Consider the following 15131-nt stretch of genomic DNA (forward strand, 5'->3'; position numbering starts at 1 on the left):
AAAGTACCTTCACAGCTATGTATAAGTGGTGCTTTTGAGGACCGTCCTCAAAAGTTCCAGAACATCGATGAAATTTTCGAGGACGGTTCTCAAAAGCACCACTCGTCCTCGAAAATACCAGTTTACATATGGAAATGTCCTCGAAAATACCCCTGTACAAATATATATGTATATGTATTTTTTTTTATTTTTTCCCTTTTGTTTTCGATTGATGAGTGGTGGGAAATGTCCCTAGCGTGGTACCGTCAGTTTTTACGGTATCTTAGCCCGGAGTATGTTTCCTATCCTGACCTTTTCAGAGAGGTGATTACGGATGAGGCCCTGTTGTTGGCTGCCTACCCATCTAGGTTTCAGGGGCATGTCCCATTCGAATTTGAGGACGTTGCCGAGTTGGTAGAAGAGCCAGTCCCTGCCGCATAAGTTATTTGAATTTATCTTGGGTTTATACATGTATTTAGAGATTATCTATCCTTTGAGTAAAACCAAATCTATTATTGAATTAGTGTTTATTTTATTTAAATTAGCCCGGTCCCCTTCGTCTTGCCACTTTTTGGTAAGGTATATTTGTTACGTGTAATCCGTGTAAAACAGTAACGATGGATGGAGTGTCGTTAGCGTGGTTGAGGGGGGGGCTCGGTTTTTCTTCTGCTGCTTGTAGTGCTGGTAATCTTGGTGTTGTTGAGAGGGTTAATTCCGGCATCGAGATAGTGTTGATTGGTTCTTCGTGGACCCCTCGAACGTGAGCTCGTCGGATAACTGCTCTTACGGATTGCTGTTTTGCTCTTTTGGGTCTTCGACAGCAGCAGGCGAGAACGTTGAGGATACTGAATCCTCTTTTGTAGGCGTCGTACCCTACTATGGCCATTACTAGGGTAAGCACCAGAGTCATGGTCCCGTTGGTTGCTGTGAAGATCCTATGGTAGTTAGTCTCCTGATGATGTAGGCCGATTTTGCTTCGTCTATAGTTTGTTGTAGTGAGTCGTCAAATAGGCGATCTTTGGTCGTGTCAGGTAAGACGTAATGCTTCAAGCTTGACATAGGGCTTAGGGGTTTAGGCAGGTCGCTTAGAATTGGTGCTATTTCTGAGATGTTTTAGGGATTGTTTTAGGGATACCAAGGATTACTGGAAATTGGTATTCGACCAGTCCTGCACCTTCGAGGATAGTCGGAGAGGTCTCTGCTGTACAGTTCGGGTTGAGATGGAGCATCCCTGATCCGTTTAGTATCACGCTCTCTGAGGGTCGATTATGGCAGGTAAGTTCCAATCTTTCCGGCTCAATGCTCGAGTATAGCCACCCTCTGCTGCTGCTGCTGCTGGTGAGTCGTGTCCACTGTGTCTCTAGATCGTTGGTGATCTTCACGTTGCAATCCTGGTAGATTTTTGGATTTAATTCCACGTCCGTGTTGGTAAGTAGGCGGTATTCACAACTGTTGCGGTTGCCCGCTTTCCTCCATTGTATTCCTTTCTGGCAGGGCAGGCATTGTTCTAAGGGAATGCAGGATTTAAGGTAGTCTTCATTGAAATGGGTGTAATAGACGTCATGCTGGGAAAGTGCAATGTATTTCTTGGTTGGTTCAATGTAGGCAGCAACGTTCCGGTTTCCTTGGATTTTCTGTGGGACTCTGCAGGGGACCATTTTGTATAGCTCCATTTGATTCCTGGAGATTAGTGGTATCTCGATTATGATCAGGAATTTTTTGTCGTGATATGCTGTTTGTACGTCACTGATTTGGCTCAGCAGTGCCAGGTCAATTTTCTCCTTTGCTATTGGGAAGATTCTGTCAGGTTTTGACCTTTCGATTTCCTCTGTTACCTTAACTAGTTGATTAGTGTTGATGAGGAGAGGGTTAAGGATACCGTGTCTGGCGTCCTCTACGGCTGCTACAGTTTTTGTGGCCGTTTGGACGTACATTCTAACTCCATATTCTGTTTCTTTGGCGACGTTCATTAGGTGGTCAAGATACTCGGTGTTGTTCAGTTGTTGTAATAGTCTGTTGGATTAAGCTATTACTTTTCCCATTTCCTCTTCCGTTCTCCGTATTCTCACGGTGTTATTTTCATGGTTCATCTTCATGGTGTTGATCTCTGCCTGAATTATGTGGGTGGCATTTCCGATGAGATGTCTGATCTTCTTCTGGTCATTATATATGTTGTCGATCTCCTTCGTAATGTGTCCGTAGTCATTGTAAGCCATAGTGCCGAATAGTTTCCTACCAATTGAACCGATGAATCCCAGGAGAGGAGATCTTCTTGGCCGATTACGAATGTGTTCTTGGGGTGTTCTTAGGATTTTTCCGCGATGTTCCTGGATGTGTCTGAGTTCTTTGTTGTAATCGTTCATAATGGTCATTCCTAATGCCTTGTGGCATTCTGTCTCAGACTTTAGTCGTCGACATTCCCGTGGGAGTTCCTCGACTAACTATGTTCCTGGTAGAGATAGCCCTGTTAGGCTTGCTAGGTCGATGGTAATGAGGAATCGCCAGTTGTCGTTGATCATACGGATTTGATCAATTTTTTCATAGTACAATCCTGGGTTATGGGGGATGGGGTGGAGTTAGTATACTTCAGCATCTTCTGTTATTTGTGAAGCTACGGTGCATTGCGTCATTATCCATATGATGGTGGTGGAATATTTCATGGTGATGTTGTTTTCCTGTTGGGGCGAGTGAACTTTTATAGGATTATGTATTCTTAATTTCAATATGGCCTTGGGCTTGATGTCTTATTGGCTAGTATTTGTGGCGTTCAGATCCCAGCTTTGCTAGTTCATCTGCTCGTTCGTTACCATGTATTCCCTTGTGTCCCGGTATGTAGGTCAGTTCGACGTCTTGTCTCAGTCTAGTGTCAGTTGGTCTAGTTGTTGTAGCAATTGTTGATTTACTACTGGTTTGCCCTTAGAAGTTAGCCATCCATTAGCTTTCCATTTTGGAAGGTGTTGAGTCCTGGAACTGGTTAGGTATTTGGAATCTGTGAGAATGGAGATTCTTTTGATATCCTGGCGTAGATAAATTCTGCAAGCTTCGACGGCGGTAGCTGTCTCAGCGATGATATTTGTGGCTCGTGTTCCGTCGAGGGTTTTATAGGTGTTCAGGGGGTGCTTTTCCCCGAACCAAATTCTGATTCCGGCCTTGGCCCTAACATCACCGTTGAACGAGCCGGATCCATCTACATATACAGGAGTTCTTTATTCCATTCCCTGCAACAGGTTCTTTTCGTAGTGGTGGTATACCTAGTTATTGGCAGCACCGGTGATATGCTAATCTTCACAGGGTTTTAATTTGTAAGAGTGTTTCATGAAGCGATGTCCATCCTCGCTTTCTAGGTAGACGTTACCCTTCTCAGTGATGTCCACTATTTCGTAAGGGCCGGTGTAGGCCTGATCTAGTTTACCCAACTGCGGTTCCTTTTGTACATAGGTGAACTGTCCAATTTTTAGTTCCAATGGTCTTGAATTTCTGTCGTACAGTTGTTTGAAGTAAAGTTTTGCCTGTCGTAGGTGTTGGTATGCTAACTCCTGGATTTTCTCCATTTTTGACATCAGTTTCACTACATAGTCGCTGCAGGTTTCGATACCTTCGTTTTCTCAGATATTTGAGGGTAACCGGACCTTTTTTCCATACAGTAATTCGAATGGCTTGAATTGTGTGGCACTGTGTACGGTAGTATTGTAGGACAACATTACAAAAGGTGGCAATTTGTCCCATTCGTTGGTCTCTGTGGCGGACGCCTTCAGGTATTCTACCAAGGTGTGATGGCCCCTTTCGAGGGCGCCGTTGGATTGTGGTCGGTACCCTGATGTTCTTACATGATGGAACCGCAGTAACTTGCTAAGGTGATGGAATAATTTGCTAAGGAAGCTAGTTCCCTTATCTGAGAGTATTACCCTCGGGCAGCCGTATAAAGCAATATATTGGGTTGCTAAGGCGTGAGTTATGGTTTGTGCCCTGATGTCCCTCAACGGAATGGTTGCACAGTGTTTCGTGAAGTGATCCTGAATAGTGAGAATGTGTGCGTGACCCGCTGAGGTCGGAGGAAGAGGTCCTACGGTATCGATGGATATTCGTTCAAAGCATTCGCGTGGTGTTTCAGTTATTAGCATCGGCTGTCTGAATTTTATTCGCCGGATCTTCTGCAACTGACAGATGCGGCATCTCTTGATCATTCGTTCGATTTCTTGCTTGATTCCGGGCCAGTAGAATCTTTCTCTAACCCTGTGGAAGGTATTAACTATTCCCTTGTGTCCTCCCGGCAGTGTTTCATGGCCTTCCCGGATGATTTCGGGTCTCAATGGCTCGGGGGGCATTCGGACGTTGCCGTGACACATGGTGATGGTCACAGTGTGAGCTTGGAATTCTTGTTCTAAATAGTATCTCATCGTGATGTCCTCATCAATTTCGTCTCCTTTCGTCATCATTCTCAATTCGCTGACCTCGTATTTTTTGATGGCTGTTTTTAGGTTTCGCAGGCAGAGTTTTAAGATTCTGTTCTGCGTTTTATCGAAATGATGATTCTTTACAATGAGGGTGAAGGTTCTGAATTTTCCAGATTTAGTGACGATGACTTGTCCTAGTTGAGGATTTAGTTTCTCGATGTGGTCTAGGTCAATCAGGTTTAGATCGCATAGAACCTTGGTATTTTGTTTAGTGGATTCACCGTCAGCCGCCAGGAAATGGGCGATATTTCCTCGAACGAAAGTTAATCCATCCCGTGTTTCATTGATGTTTATAGCTGGTTGATAATCGTCTGGTGGGATGGTCAGCTTGTCTTCAGGTGGGTCTCCATTTTCCTGCACCTCCGAGTTAGGATCTGATTGGTCATCATTGTGCACGGGCGATTTGGCATCTGTTTTTTCCTTTGGTAAACAGTCTGTTAAATTTGGATGATAGGGGTATCTTGAGTCCACCCCGGTACGGTGTCTTTGACCGATCTTTGGAATGCGGGGAAGGGGATGCTTTTGGGCTCATCGTCTTGTATAAACATAGTGTGGTCGTCCTCCTCTTCTAAGAAGAACTGTTGATGAGTCACTGCGTCCCTGTTTTCGAAGGGTTTCGATGGTGATGATCTGGCTGTTGGGTTTTGGATAGCTCTCGGGGTTGGAGTGAGAGACTCCCGTATGATCCTTGGTTTTGAGACTACCGAGTGTCGGGAGGAACACTGTTGGTTGATTTCTCCGGATGGCTGCTCGAACACTAGTGTTGTCAACCTGGGCTGACTTGATGGCATCGTCTTGATCGGAAGGTTGGCCTTCTGTAGGAGTGGTGGACTCATCTTGATCTCCTATTCCGATTTGTATCCTTCTATCCATCTTATCTTTGAAGTTGATGATGGCCTCGTGTAGCTCTTCGACAGTCATTTTGGCGAATTGTCCTTTGGATATCTCGTCGGTGGACTTGATGAGCGGTAAAAAGCGGTCCTCAAATTGGCGCATCATTTAATTGACATTTTCATATGACTCGTGAAGGCTTTTGTTAAAATCTGATCCTAGACTAAGCTTCCGTTGCTCATCCTGGTTCGGGAGAGGCGATGATTCGAGTTCTTCGTCGGAGTCTTCCTTCTCTGGATGAGTTTCGTTATGGCGTTCCATAATCTCATCGAATTTTTTGAGGCTTTGGTGGATGCTTTTGCAGGTAGAAAACTCTGGGAGAGAATCTGATTTCCGATCTAGTTCATTTTTCCAGTCCGTCAGAGTCTCAGCTTCTACGATCATTTGTTGATTGGTCAACGGGATCTGTTCTGAGATGAACACATCGTCTTCTAGTTGTTCAATTGAATCTCCTTCTAAGGACACTTCCAATTTTGCTTTCTCTAGCGTGGTTGAATCCATTTCCAGAGGAGTATTCGCTTGTTCCAATACACCGTTGTCGGAGATGATCACTTCAGGTACCTCAATGATGGCTTGAGGTAGTGAAGCTGAGGTTGTTTGAGTCCCTTGAGCAGTGCCTGAAGTCGCCTGACGTCGGGTTCCGATTGTCGGAGTTGGGGTTGTTTCCTCAGAGGTTTCGATGATTGGTTGAAGACTCGTTGTAGGTGTTGGCGTGATCTCCTCTGTAGATGGCTGTCCTGTTGGACTAGCTGGATTACGGTTGGTGCTGCGACGGTATTTCCTTTTATCTCGATAGCTGATTGATTTTCCACTATTGTCAGATGTTTTGGTAGCCCTTCTAACTCTAATTCTGTCAGCGATGGAGCCCCTGGTGTTAATAACGTCAGATTCACTGTTGATCCTGACCCGGAGGTTTGGGTTGGTGACTGTTCGTGACCGTTTCAGGCATGGGTTGGAGGCAGGATTGGTGCTGATTGGTAGATATGGCGTGAGAAGTACTGGTTCAGAGGTCTGGCTCTCCAGAGGGTTTCCTGCGAATGCTTCCGCTAGCTGTGCGCCTTTTTGTTTCCTGATCTCCACCTTGAAAGAGTAGTCATTCAGGAATGTTTTCCAATTTACCTGGCGGGTAGTGGGATTGCTCGAATCCATCAGCCAGTTGAGGGAGGAGCTATTTGTTACTACGGTGAATGGTACTCCGTAAATGTATGGCCTAAAGTAGTTTTGGGCATACACAACTGCTAAGCAATCGATCTCCGCCGGTGTATACCTGGTTTCTGCATCTGTAAGGGTTCCGGATGCATATAGGATGGGGTGTTCATCTCCTTCTTCATCCCTTTCACTTAAAATTGCTCCAATTCCCCTGGATGTTGCCGAGATGTTGACGATGAATGGTTCGTTCATGTCAGGGTGGAATAATAGGGAGTCTTCCGTGATTGCTTCCTTTAGGCCCTCGAAAGCTTTCTCGTGTTCCTCGTCCCACTTGAATTTCATGTCTTTCCTCAATAGATTTGTGAGGCTTTTGGATTTCTCTGCATAGTCTTTTACAAATCTTCGGTAGTAATTACTAAAGCCTAGAATTCTCTGAACCCCATGTTGGCTTGTTGGTGCCGGTATTTCCCTCAAGGCCTTGACTTTCTTTGGATCTGGGTGAATACCTTCTTTATCGATGACGTGACCCAGATAGGCAACTTCCCTTCTGATGAAACTGCACTTGTCTGGTTGGAGGGAGAGTCCACTCTGTCTGAGGCGGTTGAAGAAGTTATTGAGCCGGTGGACATGGTTGATCCAGGTAGACATATAATTCAGACCCCTTTAAACCTGTGAGGACTTGATCCATCATTCTTTGGAAAATAGGGGGAGAGTTCTTCAGACCAAATGGCATTCTGGTGTATTCGTAATGACCTTCTGTCCCGGTGAAGGCAGTTTTTTTGCCGTCTCTCTCGTCCATCTTTATTTGGTGAAATCCACTGGCAAGATCGAATACGCTGAAGTATCTCGCTCCACCCAACTGTGACAAGATCGTGGTAATGTCAGGCAGAGGGTAGGAATCTCCAATGTTTTTTTAATTCAGTGCTCTGAAGTCTATTACGAGCCTCCAACGTTTTCTTCCTTGGGAGTCACATTTCTTAAGGACGATCCACAATGGTGAATTGTAGGGCGATTCTGAGTCCTTGATGATGTCTTGTTCCTTCATTGGTTTAATCTGTTTATCAATTTCCTCTCGGTGTTGCTGAGGATATTTATACTGCCGTCTGAGGATGGGCACCTCATCTGTCGTTCGGATTTTACATCTGAAGTCCGTGGCGTGACCCAGGTCATCTCCTGGCAGATGGAACACATCTGGGAATCGTTCTATTAGTTGAGTGACTTGTTTTCGTTCAAACGTTTTAAGGTCTTGCTCCGGCCAGGCTTTAAGAGTTTCAATAACCCTGTTATTCAGCTGGTGTTCCTCACCGGGGATTAGTCCTAAGTTGCAGGTCTGAGATTTATCTAGCAGTGAGTCTTCCAGTGAGAATATGGTGGGTTCATCAAAAGGTTCAAGCCTTTGTGGTGCTAGATGTAGCTGGACTGGTTCCTCTATTGTGTTGATTACCATGGCGGTGGCTGTGTTGTCTTTCACTCGGACTACCGCTTCTCCCAAGAATATTCCGGCTTGTGTATCGACCTTGAGCAGATACCCGATTCTTATATCAGGGTTGTCAATTGGAACTCCAATGACCATTCTTGTCCCTGGTGGTATCAAGGTGAAGTCATTAGTTTTATGATACTCGTACCAGGGAATGGGCTTACAGGGTCCTTTAATAGTGGTGATATTCCGTTGTGCATATCGAATGTCAACCTTCTCTGCGCTGAGGAATTCCTGACCCAAGATACCGCTTCCATCCACAGGTAATTCCCCATCTACAGTGTGGAATGAGACCTCCGTTCCAAATATATGCAGATATATCAGTCCGCATGTGGGTAGAGCATTCTCAGTTACCCCGAGAAGGAATTTGATTCTCAGAGGTTGGACCTCTGCTGATGGTTTGATAGCTTTTTTCTCGATCAAATTGATATGGGCCCCGGTGTCGATCAGAAATCTATGTCTTTTATCATTTAGTTTTTTGTTGATTCTGACGTTAACTCTGGGTCCACCCCCGGTCACGGATTTTCTTCACGTTTCTTCCCGAATAGAGCGAGATAGTAAGCAAAAGTGGAGAGCATAGTTAGGATTTGTGTTGAAAGGGACTGTATTAGTGTTGAAAGATATATGGGTCTTAAGTGTGTTCAGGAGTTCATCCCCTAGGATGACTCCGTAACCACCAGGTTGATGAACGATCAAGTGAAATCGGACTGCCACTTCGGCATGTATTAGAAGCATAACGGTTCCCAAAGAGTCAAACACATGATTAGTTAGTCCAACTATTCTGATGATTTCTGTAGTGTCGATCATGGTGTCCGGGTGCAATGACTGGAGAGAGATCAGATTAACCGAAGCCCCTGTATCGATGAGTGCAGTGATTTTTCCCGGTTTCAGATAAGGTCCATGTAAAGCAATCATTGGTCCATCACCGGGTTCACAAGCAGCCACCCTATAGACTTTTACTGGCGGTGATGAGCGCTGGACATCGTGTGTAGCGATGGGTTCGTCTGGCTGCTCAGTGCACTCTGCTGGCGAGCCAGGATCCCGTTTAAATTCTGGGCTGACACGGGCGGGTTCGTCATAGGAGATCTCTCCCTGACTAGGCTACTAGGGGTTCCTTCAGGTGTAAAATTCCTGTTTCGATCTCTGGAGCGGTCTCTGCGAGGCGCTGTTCCCTGAGAACCTCCGGTCTTGACATAGGTTAGTAATTCCTTGACGAGAGAACTCAAGTTGTGGAATTTTATTGACATATTCCTGTTTCAGTACCTCTTGAGGTTTCCGTGGTTTTGCCATCAGGGTTGTGGCCAGAGGTTCGGCCTGATAGCCATTAGGTTGTTGGAAGGCTTCGCGGAGAGTTTCAGGATGATAGAGCTCTAGGTTAGGGAGGCCATCACTGATCTCAAGAACGTCTCTCCATCGTGAGGTGTCTTCTGGATATGTATATCCCATCATGATCCCTTGCTAGAGGTTCCTCATCGAGTTAAGCACTGGAGGTCCTGGTGGGTTCACTGTAGGTCTTGGATATCCACGTGGTGGTGTACTCCTTGACGCGATCCGAGCTGGAGGATAATATCCATTCATTAGCTCATCGACCAGAGGATCCAGAGTGCGTTGGGATCTTCCGTTAGAAGGTAGTGCATGGCCGAGGCTGTTTGACGGAGTTGGTGTGAGCATGTGGGCGTGAAATTGGTTTTGTCCGTGATGGTAGTGTGGCTCGTTCCCAGCTCTCAGATGTTGTTGCGGCTGAGGAGGCAGATATGTTGGTGTGGCTGACGGTTGCCCTGGTGCCTGAGTGTATTGTATTGTATCCTTGTATCCTTGTATGGAAGGATACTGAGAAGTATAATTGTATTGTCGATTAATAGGAATCTCGTATGCGGGGATGGAGAATGCCGGTCTAAATTCCTCAGCTTCCAGTTTGGTTCGGACGTCAAATATCCTAGTAACCTTGTGGTGTTTGAGGCCCTCTTTAATGCTCTGAGGACTGTATTCCTTGAATTTTGTGAGGACATCCTCGTGCAGTATTTTCTCGAGGGCTACCTTATCTGTGACTTCATATCCTTCGATAGCTCTGAGATCATATTGAACCAGTGCTGCCGAACGATCCAAGAAATCTTGCAAGGTTTCGTTTTGAAATTTTAATAAGCCGCGAACTTTTTATGCGTAATAAGTTATACTGGCCCCTATATCTTTCAATTAACAACTGGAGAATGTGATCTACCGAGTAAATATGAGTGTTGGCTAAGAGATTCTTAGCAGGGGGTAAAACTGGTTTTAATATTTGATGGATATATTGTTCTTTCTTCCCATCTGCGGAGGGTATAGATCCTTTATTGGCTCTGATTGCGTACTCGAATTCATCGATTGAGGCATGATCAGAAGTACCAGAAAACAGAAAAATACTATCTGTAATATCACGAGCCTTAATATAATCCTCATGTTTATCTGAAGGTGCAGCACCCCCGACAGGGGTAGTGGTCACCGCGTCTCCTGAATAGTCGATGGTAATAAAGGATCTATCTGCCATTTTATGATTTTTTAATAGCCGGGAAATGGGGAGAAAGATTGTAGGTTAAAGTGAATAATCAATTTCTCCAATTTTTAATTTCTTCAATGGTTTAAATTGAAATCGAAACAATTTTGACTAATGGAATTACTTTACAAAGATTTCAAATAATTGCCCGTGTGAAGTGAAATTCCAATTTTCAATTAATTTCAGTAGTGAGGTAAGAACAAAGGAGGTTAAAGCTCATTCTACCGACTGCGCCATAAAATTTTAGCTGTTATGTCCGGAGAATTTTCGCGTCGAAGGACATTGAATTTTGTTCATAAGCTGGAATTTGTTAATTAGAAATTTTTTGGACGACGCTGGTCTTTCTTTTTATTCTTACCTGTGAATGATTCTCACCTTTAATATAATTCAGTGGAAATTAGTTAGAGGAAGTAGGAAAAAGATTAGGTCCGTTAACCTTAAGTATTTATTTCAATTCGTTTTGATAATTCGTACATAAGAAAAATTGACAGTAATGATAAACTAGAAAAACCTTGCAATCAATTTTAGATCTATCTTGGATGTTATTTCTGATGAGGAATTACTCACGGAGACTGGTTATAAATTATAGGATGTGAATTCTTAGGGTGATTCCACCACTTTTCTCTGCCAGATGACAATCAGTACACTATTACAGATACTTAGGTGGAGTACCTGTCTTTCACTTGTTAAATTTGGTTGGAATTGAATTTGAGTCTAATTTCTCAATAGTTTTTAATAGTCACTAATAGCTAAAATTGAGTCACACCCACTATTCACCAACAATTACTACTGATTCCCTTGATCTGCAAGAAAACCGTTTACTCTCGGTTTAAGGATGTCGTATCTCCGAACAATTTCTAATTAATGCTCCTTAATATTATTCAGGAGCACTCGGAATGTTTAATAATATAGATTAAATCCGAAACACTAGCCAAAGTCGGACCGATTCCAATAATATTTCCGCCAGGAATTTGTAGCTCTTTAGGGAGCAGGTTTCTTCAGACTGGTTAATTTTTTTGGAGGCTCCCCTATTTATTCTTTTTTGAAAATTAGGAAATTGCTAAAAGTGGGAGAGGTGGCGTGATTTCCACCTTTCTGATTTCGGGTTCATTAGCTTAGCTTTACTTGCTAAAAAATTGCAAGTTGTTAAATTTTTCCTGGCGATGGCCTTTGTGGAATGCAGCGTTGCACATTCCCCTGAGGTCAGTGGCGGGTTTTGGTGGATTGCCCAATTTTTGTGGCGGCGGTTCATTGACTTGACTTTTTCTTATTTAATTTAATGATGTTGCGGAATAGATAAAATAATCTGGACATTACACTGAATCAAACGACGTTTTCCCTTGCGTGGAAAAACCAATATCGCGTCTCAATCATAATGTTTAATTGATCAGAAATAAACGAGAAATTACGATGTAGTTTTGGATTGCTGGTACAGAACTTGAGAGAAAAAAAGTGTAACAGATGTTTATCACTATTTTAATTATTCGGCAAGATTGAGCTGAAAGCGATGCCACGAAAATACTGGAAATACTAAGTAAGGGAAGCTGATCAAGGAGGAAGTATTTGCCTTACCCTGTGCATTATATTTGTTCGATGCATATATGCTACTCCTTCCAGTAACATCTTTATGTAACATTTTTTCATGGAGAGCGTTAAAGGTCTATTACTGTCCTTCAGTAGTTCCCAAAGACCAGAGGGCATATAGTGAAAAACCATGATGTAGTCGAAGCCTGATGGAAATGCATCCAACAACTTAATAATCTAAACAAACACCAAATAATCCTGTCACTAATTATACATCTATTATTTGTTAATACTATATTCTTAGCCTCAAATTGAATAATATTAAGTTAGGACAACCAGTTGATGATTCTTGGTAGTGTCTGTCTGTGCAATTTGAACTACAATGTATGGTTACCTCATATGTTGCCATAAATCTTCAAAATAATTATCCAATAAATATTGAAAAACTATGAGCATTAGTTTCTTGTATTTTAAACCTCTATGTTCTGTTTTCAAACAAAGTTTTTCCACTCTCTTACACGCGGATACGCTCAAATAATCTCCATCTGCCACGCTTACTCGTTCTTACCTGTTCCAGTTTCTTTTTGCTTTGCTCTGCTCCTTAATTTATGATGTATACCACTGCTCCAAGGAATAAACTTAAATTTTTAATTCTAATCAAAAATAAAATATCGAAAAGCTGCAAATTCTACGTGAGGGCTAGTCAGTGAAAATATTTCTTGAGAGGTATTGACTCCCCTCAGTTTAACTCAAAATCTGCAATCTCAAAACTCAAAATGGCAGGCAACTCATTTATAACTCAGGTTCCTGACTCGAAATGAAAACTATTATAATCCACATAAGAAGAAAGTTGAATAAAAATAAAGCAAAATATTAACTCCGGGTTTCATGTTTCCGTCACGACAAAACAAAATTAATGTGGCGAAAGAAACTCAAATTGACCGATTCTTCCGATAATTGATAATACAAATTATTAGATACTCGATCAATAAGAAGATATCCACAACCACAAAATAATGACAATATTAATCTGAAATTTAAACTTAAACTTGACTTTAAATCTTAGCAAGAATCGTCAGATTCCCTCAACTCTAAAGAGACGCGACAAAAGACGCCATTATATGCCCAACAGTAGGCTCCTCAAAAAACTCCATATTTTCTGAACAATCTCTATTATTCGACTCTGCTCATCTGTTCAGTCAACTCCACTCCGTCTTCTTCCAGGTAGGACAACAACTAGGATGCCGAAAATACTCAAATTAAACTCAAATTATGTGAACAATGTTCTCTCCTCAAAAACTCAATTTTACTCTATGCCGACCAGGAGGCAAGTCTGCTCAAGCTTGAGCCGGTACGTTTCACAATCCTTGAGCCTCAAGAAAGAGGAGGGAGTTCCTCGAATTTTGGTGAAAATAACTCGTCTAATTGCCGTTTTTCTAAGAATACATTCTCATAATTCTCGAAATTCATAACATGGATAATCCCGACATTCATCACGTGACTTTCAATATCACAACAATTATAAATATAAATTTATAATAAATTCCAAAAATAATTTCTACAAATTTCACAATCATTTTGCCGACAAATTCCAAGTAAATCAAAAATAATGTCGTCTAATTTTAACAAACCTTTTCCAGAGTTTCAATAAGTTTTCAAGGTAGGAGATTCTCGGAGATAAATCTCTCGGGTTGGGCCAGAATAACAACATGAAGGTAATAAAATACAAAAATAGTGAAAATTCCGACGCTCTCGAGGGAATATCCAGGTCCAGGCACCTGGAGACGTTGGATCCCTGGGTTGGAGATATCTATGGCGTCCGTTCAATTAGCGTGGGATCGGAAAGGGACGCTGTCGCTCTACTCATAATTAAGTGGGGCTTATCTATTTTGATCATTTCAATGACTCACGACAGTAGTTGTTAAATAAATTAACTATATTTGACCTACGCCACACGAGTAAAAATGTATCTTGACCTTCTCAACATTGCCCGAAAATTAATCCGCTTTCATCTCCAAAAAATGGGATCGCAATCGGAATTGGCTACTGATTCGAATATTGTTTATCACTTTCCTTTTTCCTTACCTTCCTAGGATAATAAAACTATTGAGTTGGTCAGGCCTCGTAACATAAAGTAACATATGCCACATGGTCCGAAAAGTATTTTATCAGGTTTCGCGGTGAAGGTGCTTGTAGTATAAATTACTAATCTACTTATTAGGTGCTTTTCTCTCATATTTTTTCGGGTTGATTTACTTTCACAGTCCTTTTCATTTCTCAGCATTTCAGACTCAAGGTAAGGTTTCTATTAATCTAGTAAACGGGCTGATGAAGGAGTTTCGGTCACTCAGCCGAAGACGAATGTACACCCCCCTGTGGACAGCACCATCCTCCTTATGTTAGTGGTCTTCAAAGAAAGCTGTGCCTAAAAGGTGAAAAGTGCTGGGGAAAAGCATCCTGGCGAGCTAATCCTCCTCTGGTATTCTCCTGCGCCACCTCTGGTATTCTCATATACTCTAAATACACGGGTGAGAACTACGGGGGTGAAGGAGGCAGCAGCGTGCTCTCTCCACTGACTTGTCACCTTGAGATGCGACAGCAGGTAAACCGAAAATAATAGAGACATATTGCCGCGGAATTAATTTGCTTTGTTGAGTGAGTAATTTTTTAAAAAATAAGCCTGACGATGCGAATAAGCCGAAGACAGACGATGAAGTGATTGGCGCCACAGTAAATGAGCTGCACGAACAATTATAGACATTTGGTCTGGACATCCCAGGTGATCATAAAGAATTGAATGACAGATTAGATTATTTTCGTCAGAGTGCAAATTAGTGCAATAGCACCCTCAGTTTTGTAGGTGGAAAAATTCACATCAGGTGACCTCACAGTCTCCAACAGACTCAGTAGAAATCCTATTAGTCCCTGGTGGTCTAATATCATACAATCCACGGGACGAGATTAAGCGAATAATTAAGGGACAAATGGCGACCCGAGAAAAGAGTTAGTTAAGAGGGACGCCTTCCCCCCATGGTTTATACGAAACAATTCGGTGGTGCAGACTCACCCATCTCCCCGTCCTAGCATCCAATCGCCTCAACACAGCCACCGCTGGAGAGATAATGAC

At 42.7% G+C, this 15131-nt stretch overlaps 1 protein-coding gene across 2 annotated transcripts in view; it reads right to left on the reverse strand.

Moving 5' to 3' along the window:
• Positions 1–15131, reverse strand: part of LOC105270201 (cyclin-dependent kinase 20) — a 161997-nt gene that overhangs the window by 122818 nt on the left and 24048 nt on the right. The window contains exon 2 of one of the 2 annotated variants that reach the window (XM_011310987.1): positions 12053–12241. The exons of the other annotated variant lie outside the window; for it this stretch is intronic. Within the exon in view, the coding sequence (XP_011309289.1) occupies positions 12053–12241 (189 nt within the window). The remainder of the gene's footprint in view (positions 1–12052; positions 12242–15131) is intronic. 2 annotated transcript variants of the gene reach the window in all.

The sequence above is a fragment of the Fopius arisanus genome, unplaced genomic scaffold, assembly GCF_000806365.1.
Source record: "Fopius arisanus strain USDA-PBARC FA_bdor unplaced genomic scaffold, ASM80636v1 scaffold00081, whole genome shotgun sequence".
Classification (NCBI taxonomy): domain Eukaryota; kingdom Metazoa; phylum Arthropoda; class Insecta; order Hymenoptera; family Braconidae; genus Fopius; species Fopius arisanus.